This window comes from Electrophorus electricus, chromosome 11 (assembly GCF_013358815.1).
Source record: "Electrophorus electricus isolate fEleEle1 chromosome 11, fEleEle1.pri, whole genome shotgun sequence".
Lineage (NCBI taxonomy): Eukaryota > Metazoa > Chordata > Actinopteri > Gymnotiformes > Gymnotidae > Electrophorus > Electrophorus electricus.
Window position 1 is genome coordinate 7,455,080 of NC_049545.1, and position 17,750 is coordinate 7,472,829.

Sequence of the window (17,750 nt, forward strand, 5' to 3'; positions counted from 1 at the left end):
GGGAAAACTGCTCCTTGCTCATTTAAACATGCAGCATAAATGCTACACTGCAAGAAAATACTGTAAGGACAAAAATCAGAGAAATGTACTTTTAATGAGCCAGTTGCAATTTCAAAATGACACAAGATGCACTAAAACAATATAGATTTGAAAGACTCTGAAAGACATTTTGAGGTCTAGATTATGAACAATTTAGCCAGCTAGAAATAGACCTAAGATTTCAAAACCACTCACATCTGCAATATTAACCAGTGCTTTGTCTTTGGTCTGACTAAAACGCCTCAGGGAGCATGTTGTTTTTCAATAATGCTTCCCTTTCCCTCAGATTTGCTTAGTTTTATTCACTTAGTCAGTGTCCTACAGCAGAAGTAAAGTTAAGAATGATCTCCAGGAAGAACCACATCTCTTAAGTGCATGTGCACTTTCAATTCTTCAAAGTCTATATATATTTCATAGCTGAATTAATATTGACCCCCATGAGGCACAGTGTTGCAAGAAACATTGAATAAATTGCTTTATTTCCAAGAGAGAATAAAATGAGCTCCAAGTTTGTAATAAAATGTACCATTTGTCTCCACTTGCTTGCCCACATGGGATTATCTGGATACCTGAACAGAAAGTATTCTCAGTGTCTTAAATTAGTAACTCTTAAAAAATACATCACAACAATGAAAAATAGTACACTATATTCAGCACTGTAGTATTTTTCTTGTCCTGAAAAACAAAACATAGCTAGAAATTAGTCTCTTGTTAATCTTTTATAATTAATTTCAATGTCTATAGACAATCCAATGTAATTTAATATATTTATTAATTACTTAAAATCAGACAAAAGACCTGGATGTCTATGACATCAAAAGTTTTGTTTATCTTTCTATTGTTTCAGTTTAATGAACCTTCACCATTTAAAAGTACAACAGGGAGTTTGTGAATTGCGAGGTCAAGATTTAGAATGTAATACTAGTTGAATGGCACGATGAACATTCAAAAAATCTGAATGAAAAAAATATTCAGAGTTTACTCTGAGGAATGTGGAGTCTCCACACCCTCGTAACCTCTTCCTCTGCACTGTCCAATGCCTGAAACACAGCAGTATCTCCTGTATGGGCAAAGTCACTCAGCAGTGGCTCCAAAACACTCACTGGGATGCTGAAGTTTAAATGTGGATATGTAACCTTTGCTGCAAAGTCTCTTGTGTTACTGGACACAATACCTGAATAAAAACAAATACAGTTAGGGTTTGGTTAGATTATGGATAAATAATGCCCCCTATCGAAAATCCAATGTACTACCATATGCCTGTCAGGGTATATGTAAAACAATGTTAACAGTATTTAAAACTGAATACAATATACTACTTTTAAAGCTCCTTAATATTTTTACAGGTGTTACATTCATCTTATAGGCCAAAATACCTAGCAACTCCCCAGTACTGGTACGGATAATAGCACCACCACTGGCACCGCACTGCACTGCACACGTGGTCTGCAGCATCACTGGTTTCTTTTGATATGTGATGACTCTGGACAAGATCCCTGATGTCACTGAGGGGCCACAATGTTTACCTAAAGCTCCATAACCCAACACAACCACATCCTCACCTACAGAGACAAAAAGAGAATAGATCTTTATTGTTCTGATTAAGGCAGCAATACCATTCATTATCCACAATTATCCACTCAGAAAGAATGAAGATTTATGACCATGCTTCTTAAAATTTGCAATGTATACAAAACATAAATGTATCTTTAAAATAAAGAAATGTTTTCATGTAGAGCTTTGCTTCTGAATTAAAGGAGTAGACATGGATTGAAAAAAGACAGAGAAAGTGTGTCCCTAGCCTTTGATTCATCTTTATAGCAAATCAAAAATAGGGTCAGTTTGCAATTTCAAAACGAGCCTACCTTTCATGGTTCAGGTGTGAAATCTTACCCGAGTGAAAACTGGTGGCTAACCGTGGAGCCACAACATCCAAGACAGGCTCTTCAAGTTGCACCACAGCAAGATCATATGGAGATGATACCTTCGAAGTGTACAGGACCCGACCACTCCAAGTACGGTATCTGAGAGCAATGTTTACACATAGGTTTAAATGAAAAGATATCCTGGTACTTGAAATATTTTTAGACCACCGAGTTATGTTTCAGGGAAAAAAAGCTAGTACCTTTCTCTAGCATTGACTCGGACTGTAAGAGATGGATTCCCATTCACCACATGTCTGCAGGTTAAAACTAGATGTGGGTTTAGCATTACTCCAGAACCCCACCACTGGCCACTTTCAACCACAGCCACCATGGGGTACTTTCCTTTGGCTGAGTTTTGGTTTGCAGTTATTAGGACTTGAGGGATATCAGTCAATGAGCATGCTGAGAAATCTCCCAGTGACTGATGAAAAGTTATGGCCTGTAGTAGGTTTTTTAAAATTAAGTGGACAGAACAAACTATTGTGAGACCAATCCATTCATGTGACTTCCAACACAGGGGTGAAGTGATTAAGCCCACAAGACATGGTGTATCCCCAATAATCACAAAGAGGCCTCCCCCTTCTGTGCCAGGCAGACAGCGAGCATCAGTCATGATTACTGCATTCTCCTCCCCTGCTAGATTACTCACAATGCCTTTGCTGAGGGTGCTCATGAAAAGATCTGGACAGAAAGAACCAAATGGAGATCCACATGCAAGGACAGAACATCCCTTTTCAATGGCTGTACTCTTTACCCAAGATACAGTTTTACCTTGGGCCAAACTGGGCATTTTCAGTACCGCAAACCAACTTAAAAATACAGAGTCAAAGATTTCAGGGTCCTCATCACCACCATAAAAGTTCCACTTATCTGCTTCTCTGAATATTTTTTCAAAAGCTCTTTGAAATTCCAAGCAGTTAAGCATCATGACAAGACCAGCATTTTGGCGTTCGTGGCACCCCTCCGTTACGCACAGCTTGCTTGATGTACGGTTTACCGTCATATCCACGTGGTCTACGGAAATTCGCATCGTGCTACTAAAATTGTTAGCGTGCAATATTCTTTTTTGTTTTTTGCTTACACATTCTTTATCGATTAAGAATGGAGAAAATGCCATACCACTGCAAAGCACCAGCCCAGTTTGATAATTCAAGATAACTCCACTGCAACTCTGTGGACTTTGAGGCGGTCCTAGTTCCTTACAGAAACTGGTCTCAGAAACGGTAATAATACAACAAATCTGTTCGACCAACATTTTCGCTTGCAAACCGTGTTGTCAACTGCACTGTCCAATAATACAGATTTGTTAGCTAACCTAGCTAGATTTAGTCTGTCCTGTTTAAAAGAGAATTGGCTAGCTAGGATTAAACGAGATATTCCTCCACATGACGCGATGAACTTTCACCCCAAAACAGTATTCGGATTGCTACAAGAATCCCCCAAAGTAACACAGACAGCAGTATGCAGACATAAAAGCCGACATTAAGAACGACTCGAGGCTTCAGCTAATTTATTAGCTAGCTAAAGCGTAAACAGATCTATTCACCAACTTCCGACACTGAACGCGTCATCGAGCATACGTCGTTTCGTTTTTCCCAATTGGGTTCTATCAGGTCAGCGATCAGCTCAGAGAATGGCGAAGAATGCACACTTCCGTTTACCTCAATACTAATTTAATACAAGTGAACTAGCGTAAAGGAAGTGGAACTGACAAAATATGAGAATCCAAAATATAAATCTTTATTTTTGCCTCCTCCAAAATACCATGAAAGTAGTGCCACTTATTAGCAAATATTTTCAAGTTTTTTTTTAAAAAAAGTGTAGAATTCAAAATATTACTATATACAAAGTGTATGAACAGCGACAATGTGATATTAACATTCATTGTATTGCACAAGTGTTTTATTTTTTTACGTACCCTCATATCAACTGCATGTAAATAGTAGCTGATAGTCAAAAAGTACTTCTTATTGCACATATAAATTTGGTAGTTTAACATTCAGGAACAGGTCGATGTGGGCTCATGCTGGCTAAAAACTGCTGTAACTACTATAGGGCTGCTGCCTTAGGGAAAGAAAAAAGAAAAAAAAAAATCACTCTGTATTTAAATATCAGATGCATCACCTGCAGTACTATGCATGCAGAAATAATATACTTGAAACTGCTTTTGATATGTATGCATACAGCACAGTGTTAGTGTTTCCCCCTGAGCAAACCCTAAAATGCAATGATACTACTTCATCAGCTTAAAAGCAGAGGTTGTAAAATGCTGATATAGTTGTATGTCAAAGTTTAGTTTGTAGTGTCTTCCTTTTAGCTGTTACTGTCTTTCCATATGACATGGATGTATCATGGCACATATACAATACTTCACTCCCCAAGTTAATGTTACAGGTACATTACACATTTTCATGGCAAGGAAACAGGTATTAATAATAAAAAGCAGCAAACCCCTAATGGAGTAGTATGGGGGGGGGGGGGGGGGGGAAGAGAGAAACAGCTACCATACAATTCTTTAATCCTTTACCTTAGGGAAATTACACAAGACTGTGCAAAATTACATAACTATACTAGCCTTAGTGATAAAATATATTAATGCTCTTAATTTGTATAGAATTTACATTATAACCACCTAATTTGTATATTATTCACTTGTGTTAGTAGTTCTTTCATCCAGAGTCAAAATCTTTAATAAATAAGTGGATTCAGGGTTTCAAACTGTTTCATAGTATCAATACTTAAACTAAGTTAGTCAATGTACTGAGAAAGCCAGCGAAAACCATCTCCATATCCTTGTCTCTTTAACACACTGCACATGAACACTTCCAATGGCCTCAGGTTCAGGTCTTTCAGTGATACATTACCCTAAAGGCAAACACAAAAACTGTCTTAGAATTCTCTCCAGTCACTTAAAACAATTGCCAAACATTTCAAGTACTAACTTCAAAAAGGATCTCAGAATGACAAAAACAATGATACTAAAAACTTTACCAGCTAAAATGTAAAATATGCATGAATTGCTTGTTTTCTTCATCCCTTACCTTCCCAGTAGTGTGTCCATGTAAACCAAACATTCCCCTCAGTGAATCCTCACTGATTGCCTCCGGTCGATCGATTTTATTTCCCAAAATAAGGATTGGTACATTGCAGATAGTCTCATCAGTTAACAGGGCCTATATTAACATTACAGAAAAATACTTTTTAAACTTTCATGCAAAATGTATGTCTTGGTTAATAGGGCCCAAGAGGATGAGCAATTGTCTTTAAATTAGAAATGAGAACATACTTCTCTCACTTACACACAGGCAGACAGACCGACAGTGAGAGGGGCCACTTTATTAGAGACGCCCATCTAATAGTCCGTTGGACCTATTTTGACCTTCCACAGCAATTTGTTGTGGCAGATTCCACCCTGGAGTTGAAATAATTCTGCCAAAATCTTGGCCCATGCGCACTAGACAGTTTCTTGCATCTGCCGCAAATTATATGGAAGTACTGACATCCTCGGAACAGCTGTCCAAACGCCCATCCAAAAGGTACCAGAGGACTTGGGATGTTCCAAGAACACATACCACACACCATTACTCCACCTCCACCAGCCTGAACTGCTGACACCTGACAGGAAGGGCTCATCAATTTATGCTGCTTGTGCCAAATTCTGACCCTCCCATCAGAATGGTGCAAAGGACATCTGGATTCACCTTAGCAGGTGATGTAATTTGTGTGTTCTTTTGCTCACTGGAATCTTGCCTTTCTGTTACCCTTAGACAGCAACAGCACTTGAACCAGCCCATCCATGCTAAAGAAGGGGTTGTGCATTTGGTACGAGCACCGTTGTACTCAGCTACAATTCACTTGACTGTGCACCACGTGTTTACCAGAACAATTCTCGACACAGTCCTCCAACCCCTTTCATCAGCAAGTTGTTTACATCCACAGGTACCCCTTCCACTGGATGTTTTTCCCTTGAGCTCACCATTTTTAGTATACTCTCAACACAACTGCATGAGAAACAATTGCACTGATAACAGGCCTCATTTAAAGTCACTCAGCTTGTGTAAGTTTCCAATTTTAATATTGATACATACTGAAATTGATCTATGGAAAACCTGCTCACCTGATTTCAAACTACAATATGGAGTTGTGTGTCTAATTTCCAAACAGGGAAGCGCCAATCATGAAAGAGCAGGCGTCTCTAAATAAAGTGGCTATTGACTGAGTTTGTGTGCATATGCGCACCCACAACACAAATATAATAATTTGCTGCTGTGGCAGCAATGAATTTAATGCACCACTATCACTTTTGCAGATGATGGACCTCTGTCCAAAACGTACTGAAACCTTGTGCACTTCACTACAACTTTAAATATCTCCAAATCTCTCATACAAATATATCAAATATTTAAATTATACATACATACATACACACACACACACACACACACACACACATTTATTCAATAAATAAATGTATATATGTTTAAAAGCAATATAAAGCTTATGAAAAATATATGTTTTGAGAGAGAGAGAGAGAGAGAGAGATTAAAAATTGTAGTAAAGTACACAGAGTTTCCAGAGAAACAGAACATTTCAGACATGCGCGCGCACACATACATATACATGCACAGCTTACATCTAGTTCAACTTTGGCCTCAAGCAAACGCTCATGGTCAGCACAATCCACAAGGTAGACTATTCCATTAATGGCAGGTAAGTAATTCTTCCAAACTCGTCTTGCTGTAGTTGGAACACAAAAATATATTTTCAGACCATCAAAACTTTGTAAATTAGGCCCAATAATGGTAGGGAACATTTGCTTGCTAGCTTTCTGCATTTACCTTGAGCATGTCCACCTAGGTCAAATGTTGTGAAAGTCATCCCAGCAATTGTCAACTCTTCTGAAGCTGGTAGAAACAAACAAATTCTTCACATTGTCTGAAACTATCAGGTGTGTAAAAGACAAATTTTAGGTCTACTGCAAGATTAGCCCTTTCATCCATGGTGTCCACTACAGTTGAGAGATATTCAAACATGATTTTAAACCACAAGATTAGAAATGTTTACTCCAAACCAAACACAGGGACATCTGAAATATTACTTCATGAATCCAAAATGGCAGATGGCGGTGAACATGGCAATGTGACATCTAGAATATCTGTTAAATCCTTTTATTCTACAAGACACATACATGTACAAAGAATCCATGATTAACCATGTTGTAGGGAATACGTTCGTCAAAGTTTAATAAATATAAAAATGTAATAAAGTTTTGCATTTTTTCCCTATGATTGAAAATGCAACTGTCCACTGTAGTGGACATCATGCATCGAATATATTGTTTTTGAGGACCAAGTGTGTCACTTGGGTATAATGGCATCGGATGATCATTATTATGACATTAATATAAATACTTGTCCAATTACCCATTTCCACTAAAAAGAGCATTTATTACTGTAAATATATTTGTACTGTAAATGCAAAGAGCATTTATTATTGCAAATAAAGTATTGTGAACATTGTAAAACAAACAAAACAACCATATCCCAGTGCCTTTACTACGTGAAAACAATAATTACTCACTTGGATGAAGAGTTGGAACATGCTGCACGAGCCTGTCATCTTTAAGCATGTGCAACAATGTTGTTTTTCCAGCATTGTCTAAACCAAGGAAAATCAGCTTTCCACTCTTTTTGTATAATCCTAGCAACAAAAGGAACTCATTATAATGGTCAGGAGAAACCCACCAAGTATGTGATTGCTTCTAACCATACGGATGTTTTTATTATTAAAAAAAAAAAAAAAAAAAAGATGCAGCAAATTCACAGACTTCCTCAGTGATACATTACCTAATATCTGTAACACACTGCTGAATCCCCTGTATATCCAATCAAATATGAATGACATTGCTGTTCCCTGAATGGAAAACAAAGACCAAAAAAAATTTACACACGCCCAGAATGGCCTAGTTAACAATTCTAGACAATGTTCAACGTCCAGTGCAACTTCAACGCATCAAACCCTTCACCAAAAATTCTAACCAGTTCTCACAGAGAGAGAGACGCGATCTGGCTGTACTTTTAGAGGACTAACGGGTAAAGTCCTTCGTGTTCACGTGGCATCGCTAGCCATCCACCTAGGTATTTCAAATCACATTTCTGCTCCATTAGTTACGGCTGTGTCCTACATTTAGCTAGCATTTGCAACAAACTATTTTTACGGATGGCTTACGCTACGTCACTTGACACCCTGGAACCATAATATACAGGCACATCTGTCACTCAAATGATACTTTCATGCCACGAAGTCGTAATGAACCCGAAAATGCATGCTCTTTATTAAATGAAACTGACTCAAGTCTGGTTAAAAGTAGCCCCGAAACGTTTTGAAAACAAACGTAGGTTAGCTCGCTAAAATACCCAGACACCGCGAGAACTGCGCATCGTAAAACGTGCAGTAGCTACAATGCTCATAGCCAACGCTAGGTTAGCTAGATACACATACAAAGCATTGACCAACACACATTACGTCGTGTTTTAGAAAAAGAGAAAACCCTGCTTCATAAATTTTGTGGTAGATGACGACGGTATCTACTACCACAGGTAGGATAGCTAACCCCAGCTAATGTTACTAAGCTAGCTAGAGCAACGCAATTCCATTTTATTACTAGTAAAAGTAACCATGTCTACATTATAGCTAAAAGCTTGAGCAACTATTACACACATTTTTTGACAGCTAAATATATAATCAACAATAGGCTGTTTCGTTTCAAGTTACTTTGTATAACTGTAAAAGATCAACTACGCATATTTCAGCATAACCTACCTCGCTGTCTTCTTTGGTCGTCGCGTCAGCTGGTTACTGTCAGACAAGTGTAAAATTGACGTTACTCAAGAACCTTTTTATTCAGTGTCTTACAGATATATTACGGTAACTGGATGCTTAAATATTGACCTTGATGTAGATACAATGGCAAACCTTAGTTACAGTTGCAAACTTTATCTTACAACGCCATATAAACAAAACGGCTAAAACCTATGTACACTAAGCAACAAGCCATCGCCAGCGCCCTCGTGTGGTGGACACAAATGGCTTGCGATTACCTTCTGCGGTCATATTCTTTTCTGGAGTAACTTAGAGATGCTCAAGTAAGTAGTTACCATTATTGTACTATAACACCATTGCCTATAGTTCTAAAATATCCAGTACAAGGAGCAACACATTTCCATTGTTTAAAACAAATATTAATTACAATGTACAGTAAGAGAAATGTGGTATAACAAACTTTATTAATCTTACAGTACCTGAGTTTGACCAGACTGCTAATTTAAGTATCTGTTAAATAGACTACAATATCTATGACACTGATTAAATAAAATGAAAAAAAAATATTTTAGCAAGACACATTAACTCTCTGCTACCATGATACAAATTTCCCAGAAAATGTCAATTACTCATCTCTTCTTACACATACATAGTCTACACAGATGAGATTAGACTGGTGCATCTATTTTGTTTTTTTTCCCCTCCTTTCTTCATTTTTCATAATAAAACCATTTGTCAACTGGAAAAAAAAACAAATGAAATGCATTACATTTATTGCATTAAAAGTTGCTCGTGCCCAAGTTGTCCCCTGAGTTTTTTCCCCCTTCCATCAACAAACAAGATTCCATGAGCAGAAAAAGATTAATGTGTGCAAAATATGAGCAAGCCCTCCTAAACAAGCCCTTGGCTAGAATCTGCCTTTTCAGTTAGCAGGTCTATTGAAAAATACGGAAGGTTCACTGGTTCAGAGCTGTAGCACTATCGTTTGAAAGAAGAAAAGAACACTAGGCTGCTTTGAACAAGTTTTGGATACTTGACAAACTTGCCTCAAGTTTTTACTGCTTTGTGCTTACAAAGAAAGAAAGAGCCACCCAAAAGTTCAAGCAGCGTTGGTAAAAGTGATTCAGTGCGTTTTTGAATGATATTGAAGTTTATGAATGGCTTTTTTCGAGCAAAGGAAATGCACATTCACAGGCAAAGAACAAAAAGGGGGAGAAAAAAAAAATGACAAGACATACATACCCAAGTCGGGAATGGAACCTGGATCTCCACATGGAGAAGTCTGGAAGGATGAGAAAGAACAACAAGTGAAGATTAGAACATTGAACATACACCAAAACTTAATTTTAGTCTAGCAAAAGACTCCTCGCTACAATCACCTCAGGTTTTAAAACAGACTGTGTAGCTTGATACAATGTAGTGTATATGTAGGTAATGCAACATTCAGACTTTTTAAACAATCTTTAATAGTTTCACTGATCTGTGTGAAAATCTGTTAATTACTCTTAAAGAGTTGAAACATTCATTTGCACAAAGTAAGCTCTCTCAAATCAACTCAAAGTAAGAGTTGATGCAAGAGATGCTGACATCATTTCAGCTATTTCTGTATTTATGATTTGAAGTGATGACTACTGTGGTTACACCACTGTCAGGTCAGTTTAAATTAAAAGCGGGTACTTTTTACCATCACACCATTTTAGGCCACCAAAGGTTCTGTCCCTTAGTTGCATACCCTTTATGTGTACTGAAATTCTGTTGGCTATTTTTATAGTGTAATATAGTGTATTATTTTAATTGTATTTGCAGTTCCCTTTTAGTAAAATATATACTACAAATCCAGTACAACATATACTATATTGCCAAAAGTATTTGCTTACCCATCCAAATCATTGAATTTAGCTCTTCCAATCACTTCCAAGGCCACAGGTATACAAAACCAAGCACCTAGGCATGCAGACTGCTTCTACAAACATTTGTGAAAAATTGGGTCGCTCTCAAGAGCTCAGTGAATTCCAGTGTGGTACCGTGATGGGATGCCACTTGTGCAACAAGTCCAGTTGTTAAATTTCCCTCACTATTAAATATGCCAGTCAACTGTCAGTGGTATTATAACAAAGTGGAAGCAACTGGAATGACAAAAACTCATCCACGCAGTAGTAGGTCACGTAAAACAACAGAGAGGGTTTAGTGGCTGCTGAGGCACATAATGAGCAGAGGCTGCCAACTTTCTGCACAGTTAATCGATAAAGACCTCCAAACTTCATGTGGCCTTCAGATTAGCTCAAGAACAATGCATAGAGCTTCATGGAAGGGGTTTCCATGACCGAGCAGCTGCATCCAAGCCTTACAATTACCAAGCGCAATACAAAACATACAGCATATGCAGTGATGTAAAGCACGCTGCCAGTCAACTCTAGAGCACTGGAGATGTGTTCTCTGGAGTGACGAATCACGCTTCTCTGTCTGGCAAGCCGATGGATGAGTGAGTTTGGCGGTTGCCAGGAGAACGGTACTTGTCTGACTGCATTGCGCCAAGTGTAAAGTTTGGTCGAGGGGGGGGATTATGGTGTGGGGTTGTTTCTCAGGAGTTGAGCTCAGCCCCTTAGTTCCAGTGAAAGGAGCTGTTAATACTTCATTATACCAAGCGAATTTTGGACAATTTCATGCTCCCAACTTTGTAGGAACAGTTTGGGGATGGCCCCTACCTGTTCCAACATAACTGCACACCAGTGCACAAAGCAAGGTCCATAAAGACATGGATGAGCGAGTTTGGTGTGGAAGAACTTGACTGGCCTGCACAGAGTCCTGACCTCAATGCAATAGAATACCTTTGGGATGAATTAGAGTAGAGACTGCGAGCCAGGCCTTCTCGTCCAACATCAGTGTCTGACCTCTTAACATTATGGGAATTTCTGACCATTCCTCCAGAAATACACTCCTAAACGTTGTGGAAAGTCTTCCCAGAAGAGCTGAAGCTGTTATAGCAGACAAGCAAATACTTTTGGCAATATAATGTACCTGCAAAAAAACCAATCTGAACCTACTTATCTAATTGAAGAAACTGCAAACATATTAAATATTTCTGAGCCACTAAAGTCAGTTGGTTGCACCAAACAAAATAAAATTAAGCCAAATAGTCTGTATTTTCAAAAGTCACTCAGATTCAAAGTACTGGGGTGACACAAATATGATCACATCTAATGGAAAACATTCACATAAAAATCTGGAAACCATTCTAAAAAAAAACAAAATAAAAAAAAACAAATCACGAGGTAAAGATGTCCTTACACCATCAACAACTGCTTTGGCTTCATCTGGTGAGAAGTAGAATGGGCTGCCTGGCTTTGACATGCAAGTGTTTTTGCTACAACACAAGACAGTGTTAGATTAGAAGAATATTAGCATAAAATTTAATTTATGAGTTAGATCCTTGTCAGATTGGTCCTCAATTCTATCAGTTACAAATCTCAGGCCCACTACTTTGCAAGGGCCAATGATGTCAAAAAGCTTATGACATTCTGACCACTGAAAATATTTCCTGCTGTACTAGTTAAAGCTTTTTAATGAGTGGTACAGAAACCTTTTTGACAGAAAATAAAAATAATAAATAAAGTTAACTATGAAACACGCACGTGTGTGGTGTGTTATTTGCATCAATGCGAATATACCTAGACACTAGATGCATCGTTGTGCAGTTTGTTTTAAATCAGTTCTGACATTTCTCAATACAAGTTCCAGTTTTTTTCCAAACTGAAAGTTATATATGAACTCAGTGCTTTGTAATCCTGTTAAACAGACTTGGGAAACATTCTAAAAGGAGAAACAGGTCCTACCAGCTCAGACACTCAGTATTGGTCTGTTGTGATAGAAGTGCCTTCCAGAAATTATGGGTGCTTTTGATAGTCTTAATGGCAAAGTCCTAGAACATACAATAAACAAACAAATTATGCCACCAATTCTACAATAGATTTCATAAATCTGATAATATTTATGGTATGCTGGTAAGTAATGAAAAAACAATCTTAGATATATTAAAGTTAAAATAATTTCAAACTGCATTACCAAGTTGTTAAATGATAAAAGCATGTTAAATAATAAACAATGAACAATATGGTCTGAAAATACTGATTCATTTTATCCATAAAAAAATAAAATAAAATAAAAAATCAATTACTGAGAATCAGCTTATTCTATGAAACGATTGTGTAAATGGAAGCAGCAAAACAAAAACTTCAAATACAAATTTGTTTGTATAGTGATTTTTACATGGGTGTTGTCACAAAGCAGCTTTACAGGAAATCCAGCTCTATGGATCTATCAAGCCCACTAATGAGCAAGCCAAAAGGTGACAGTTGCAAGGAAAATGAGCTAGGAGCACGAATTCTTGAAAGTTCCTGGTTTAGAATGAGAACCCATCCTCTTCTGGTTGACACTAGATGGCCATCGAACAAACTTCCATGTTGCACTATAAATGCGGGCAAACCAGCAGTACACTCATGCTCTTACACTTCCGCAGTGAAAAGATGGTGAAAAATTAATCTGTTTTGCACATGTGATAAAGTGCCCTGTACTCTTTTTTGAGAATACCTTAAGCAAAACCAAAACAAAACAAAGGGTGGATGGAAAATGTTAGTTAAAAGTGCATGTGGTCTTATATTGTTCTAATTTTTAAGAAAATTAGAACAATTAGTACTCATTTACATGCCACGGGCTTATTAACACCATTCCTAGCATTATTGCTGTATCATTACTATGCAATATCACACCTGCAGTGGTGACAGGTGTTTATTTTTAAATTATTTTTTTAATGTAGAAGGACATGAATGAGCAGTACCTTGTCTTTGAACTCTCCATTAAATGCAAACTGATTTTCAGGCTTCCCATCTGGCACCTTGTATCGTCTAAACCAGTCCACAGTAGCTTCGAGGTAGCCTGGCTTGAGTCGTTGAACATCACTAATGTCTAAAATTCACATTAAAATAAATGAGAAGAAATACATCCTAATAAAACTAAGGCAGTGTGATAATGGGACAGCAGGAAAACGTAGTGGTAAACAGACCAACAGGATATTAATATCACTCACCATTCAAGTCCTTTGCTTCTGGGTCATCAACATTGATTGCAATAACTTTCCAGTCAGTTTCACCTTCATCAATCATTGCCAACACACCTAGGACCTTCACTTTAATAATCTCTCCTCGTACACATATCTAAATGCACAAATAAAAAAAATAACGCGCAGATCTTAACATCCATTTCTAGGCAAAACACTAGATAGTTTACTTAACCCAAAGGAAACTGTAAAACACAGAAGACTTCATTTACTACCTGAGCACATTCTCCAGTGTATTAAAGACACAATAACACCACCAACACATCATTACCTTACTACCTATTTCACAGACATCAATTGGGTCATTGTCACCACAACATGCAGTATCACAGTCTGTGTGACCAGGGTCTTCCCATGTCTGTTGAGGGGAATATTGAGTTTTTGGTTAGATACAGACATGTTCAGAATATTAACAAAAGACAATATTTTGAAAAAGGTATGACAGACTATATTCCAAATTGTCTTGTGTCAGGGATCGTCATCATACCTATGGCAAACTTCAAAATGTGTAAAACTATATTCCACAAAAAATTCTTAGAAACTAAATGAAAATACTGACAGATCTCTAATGTGCTGTATATAAAAAAAATGGGTCTCTAGATTTTGCAGTGTCATCAATAATCAGTCATAAACTGTCACTGCTTCAGCCACAACAATAAGCCTGCCTTACCTGAGGGATTGCACCATAGTTCCAGATGTAACCTTTATGTGGAAAAACATTGGCCACGTAGCGCAAATTGCCCTTCTTCACATCCTGCTTTAATGGGTTGAGAGGGTCTTTTGTGGCAATCTGAAAAGTAAGCATTTCTTAACCTTTGCATTGGTTTCCATTAAGAGTTCATGTACTGTTAACCTTATCAGTGACAGACATTCAGCTAATTCACATTACACCAGTTTGTAGGACATATTATAGTGAATCAAAGTTAAGAGATATGTGATCTAAAATGAGCACTTTGACATTGCAACTTAAATTTATTCCACTGTACTTATTAGCTATACCTCCATTTTTGCATTTGTCCATCGTGGTACTTCAACAACCATGTGGAAAATATTCTGTGGATTAAACACATTTACATGTAATACATGTGCAATGTCCACCAAATGTTCTATAATTTCATGAAGTACAAACAATTTTACTGAAAATAATATATTGGATTGATTGATAGACAGATAACTCAAAACCAACACCTGAAACCAACTTGGAAAGGGAAAAATTAGGGAAAGTGAAAAATTTGTCAGGGGAGATAGATAATACCTGGGCTTCATCTGCATACATAGGTATGTCATGAAATGGGGAAATGTACATTCCATCTGAATTCTCTGTTAAGAAAGAGAGCAAACACAAATCTGATGCACAGGCATGGACAAGGGAAAAACATGCAGTATAATAATGAGCAGAAAAATAAAACATTTACAAAATATAAGATTACAGGCCTTTTGAATTATACAATGGATGGCTCAAATAGCTCTGCTATTTCATATTTTTCACTATATTCTGCGCATTGTATTCTGCTCATGTCATTGTATTAAATGACGTATTAAAATGTCAATGTTAATAACCCATCTGTATCTGACCAGCATAAGTATTTGTGCTTATTTACCTAAAAAACTAAATAATCATTAAAGCAATGTTTCTCATTATCGTACTGTTCCATGTTATATGGAACCAGGAGAAATTCTTTTTCTTTCTCTTTTAGCTAGCACTTAGCTTGGTTAGGCAAGTTCTTAATTATCTAGAGAATCCAGAACAAGACACGTTATTATGAAGACATACAGAATCGTAAATTCAAGTCAATTAAATACGTTATTTATCTGCCAATCTTTCTTGTGTTTTTAGTAAGCATCGACTACACCAAGTAGTGTTTGAATAACTAAGTTTCAATTCGTCAGCCACCGTGTAGCTAGGCTAGCAATGTTTAATCCTTAAACATATTGCGTTAACCTAGCTAAAGATAGGCTCAACAAGTGTCAACTTTAACCTAGCGATATAACGCCAACATTAAGTTCGTTTATTAGTGCACTCCCTATGACTGATTATTTTAGCTAGCTAGCTGATTAATTTTACAAAATTAACAAAAAGCAGGACTTCGACTTTTTAAAGATTCTGCGCATTTAAGCATTTAAACCAGTGCTTGGTAGCTATCAACGTTAAATTACACTGTAAATATATATTATATCTATAAATTAACCTATATATTCTCCAATTTCAACTAGTTACAAGCCATTTTACTCTTAAATACTGAAACACTAAAAGCTTGACGTGCATGACGTGCATAACAAAACTAGAATGGACAGGTAACATACCAAACGTTAAGACATCGTTTACTATTTCAGATGGCTAACAAATGCGTTCACCAGGAAATACATAGGAACGATTTTCTAACTAACTAGCTACCAAATTGTATGGCCATCCCATAACCATGAATTTTGTATCTCATACTAATCAATGAAAAGTAAAATGATTTGTCCAGCGCTGGCTAGTGTGCATAAATGATGCAACTATAGCCTAGGCGCCACGTGTTAAGATTGGATTTAGTCTCTGAATTTAATGTGCTAGTTTATCTTTACGAACAGATTAAACAAATGTCCCACTCACTGTAAAACACCCTGTAGCTTAAAGTGTTGGGGTTTCCCCTTTCTTCAGTTGAGAAGCTCATAGCAACGGTCTGTCTCTGGAAAGCTTGCAGTGATGGTGCAAATTCATCGACGCGTGTGTGGGGATTTCGGAAGTGCGTTTCTTTAATCGTACACTTCCGTACTATTCAGTCTTAGTACGCGCGCGCCTCCTATAAGCACTAGATGTGCCGCTCTCGTAAATCCGCGTCAGACTGCTCATCTTCCAATGCGGTCCCGTGACGGTCCTCACGTAAACCAACCAAAAATGGCTCGCAAAAATTGAGAGGAAAAATCTATGTGTAAGTGGAATCTTTTATAATTTGCTTTATCAATATTAATAATAGTTGTGAGGAAGTTATGGGGAAAAAAAGCAGTATTTAACATAGTGATATTAACATATATAAGCCAGTGAGGCTTTTTTTGCCTTATGACAGTTTGTGATAATGGAAAGTCTGTTTGTTTTTTTTCATATCATACAACAAACTTAAGACTTGTAAGATCATTATTGAAATATCATTCTAGCAAACTCGTGTACACGAGCAAACTTGGTTTCATCCTGGCATCACAGAAGCTGGCATGATCACATTTTATGAATGATGTTTATAATGTTACTTAAATATAAGCACCATATACATTTTATCGACCAGATGTAATATATATTTGGACACCGTTGAGAACCAATCATTTAGAAATATCTCTATATAACTGACTATTTCCTCTCCCATCTGGTTGATAAAATGTAACTGGTGCTTTAGGTAATCTAGTTAAGCCCGTTCACAGCTTTGTTAATGTATGTTCACTCTCATTATGAATGTTTCAAGCCACCAAGATCGCCGACACAAGAGCTGCCAGCTTGAATGCGCTTGCATACTATATGAAAATTGGATCCAGAACATGCAGTGGAAACTAGACAGGACAGTATGTCCTGACATCGAGTCATCTGCCTGGACGTTCACGTATGACCGTCAGTGTTAGCCGTCAATCATCTTAACGCCGCACCGCTTTATCATCTAATAACTTGCATACAATCTGTTCATCGTAAAGAAACATATTGGGAGAGATGTTAATGTGAGGGTACCTTATAGAATTGACTAAAAACAATTGCCAAGAAATATTAGATGTGTAATTTGAAATGAAAGTTTGTCTTTCGAGCCGTTCACTTAGCTAAATGGGAATGGGCGGGGTTAAAGGTTGTACAGCAGCCAGCCACTAGAGGGCACCACACACGCTGTCGT

At 37.3% G+C, this 17,750-nt stretch overlaps 3 protein-coding genes across 3 annotated transcripts; all 3 read right to left on the reverse strand.

Moving 5' to 3' along the window:
* Window positions 1-75: 75 nt before the first annotated feature.
* On the reverse strand, window positions 76-3,558 carry tysnd1 (trypsin domain containing 1). Its single transcript, XM_027015778.2, has 4 exons — window positions 2,165-3,558; window positions 1,933-2,063; window positions 1,416-1,601; window positions 76-1,213 (listed from the first exon to the last, which is right to left on the reverse strand). The coding sequence occupies exons 1-4, from the start codon at window positions 3,217-3,219 to the stop codon at window positions 1,011-1,013; spliced, it is 1,575 nt and encodes a 524-aa protein (XP_026871579.2). The 5' UTR covers window positions 3,220-3,558; the 3' UTR covers window positions 76-1,010.
* Window positions 3,559-3,851: 293 nt separating this feature from the next.
* On the reverse strand, window positions 3,852-9,127 carry sar1ab (secretion associated, Ras related GTPase 1Ab). The gene is made up of 8 exons (XM_027015795.2): window positions 8,916-9,127; window positions 8,787-8,822; window positions 7,811-7,877; window positions 7,545-7,664; window positions 6,803-6,868; window positions 6,598-6,701; window positions 5,006-5,137; window positions 3,852-4,829 (listed from the first exon to the last, which is right to left on the reverse strand). The coding sequence occupies exons 3-8, from the start codon at window positions 7,866-7,868 to the stop codon at window positions 4,713-4,715; spliced, it is 597 nt and encodes a 198-aa protein (XP_026871596.1). The 5' UTR covers window positions 7,869-7,877; window positions 8,787-8,822; window positions 8,916-9,127; the 3' UTR covers window positions 3,852-4,712.
* Window positions 9,128-9,231: 104 nt separating this feature from the next.
* ppa1b (inorganic pyrophosphatase 1b) lies at window positions 9,232-16,642 on the reverse strand. Its single transcript, XM_027015794.2, has 11 exons — window positions 16,496-16,642; window positions 15,155-15,219; window positions 14,899-14,952; window positions 14,570-14,689; window positions 14,171-14,257; window positions 13,870-13,996; window positions 13,621-13,748; window positions 12,620-12,705; window positions 12,075-12,150; window positions 10,029-10,068; window positions 9,232-9,525 (listed from the first exon to the last, which is right to left on the reverse strand). The coding sequence occupies exons 1-11, from the start codon at window positions 16,554-16,556 to the stop codon at window positions 9,497-9,499; spliced, it is 873 nt and encodes a 290-aa protein (XP_026871595.1). The 5' UTR covers window positions 16,557-16,642; the 3' UTR covers window positions 9,232-9,496.
* Window positions 16,643-17,750: the final 1,108 nt, after the last annotated feature.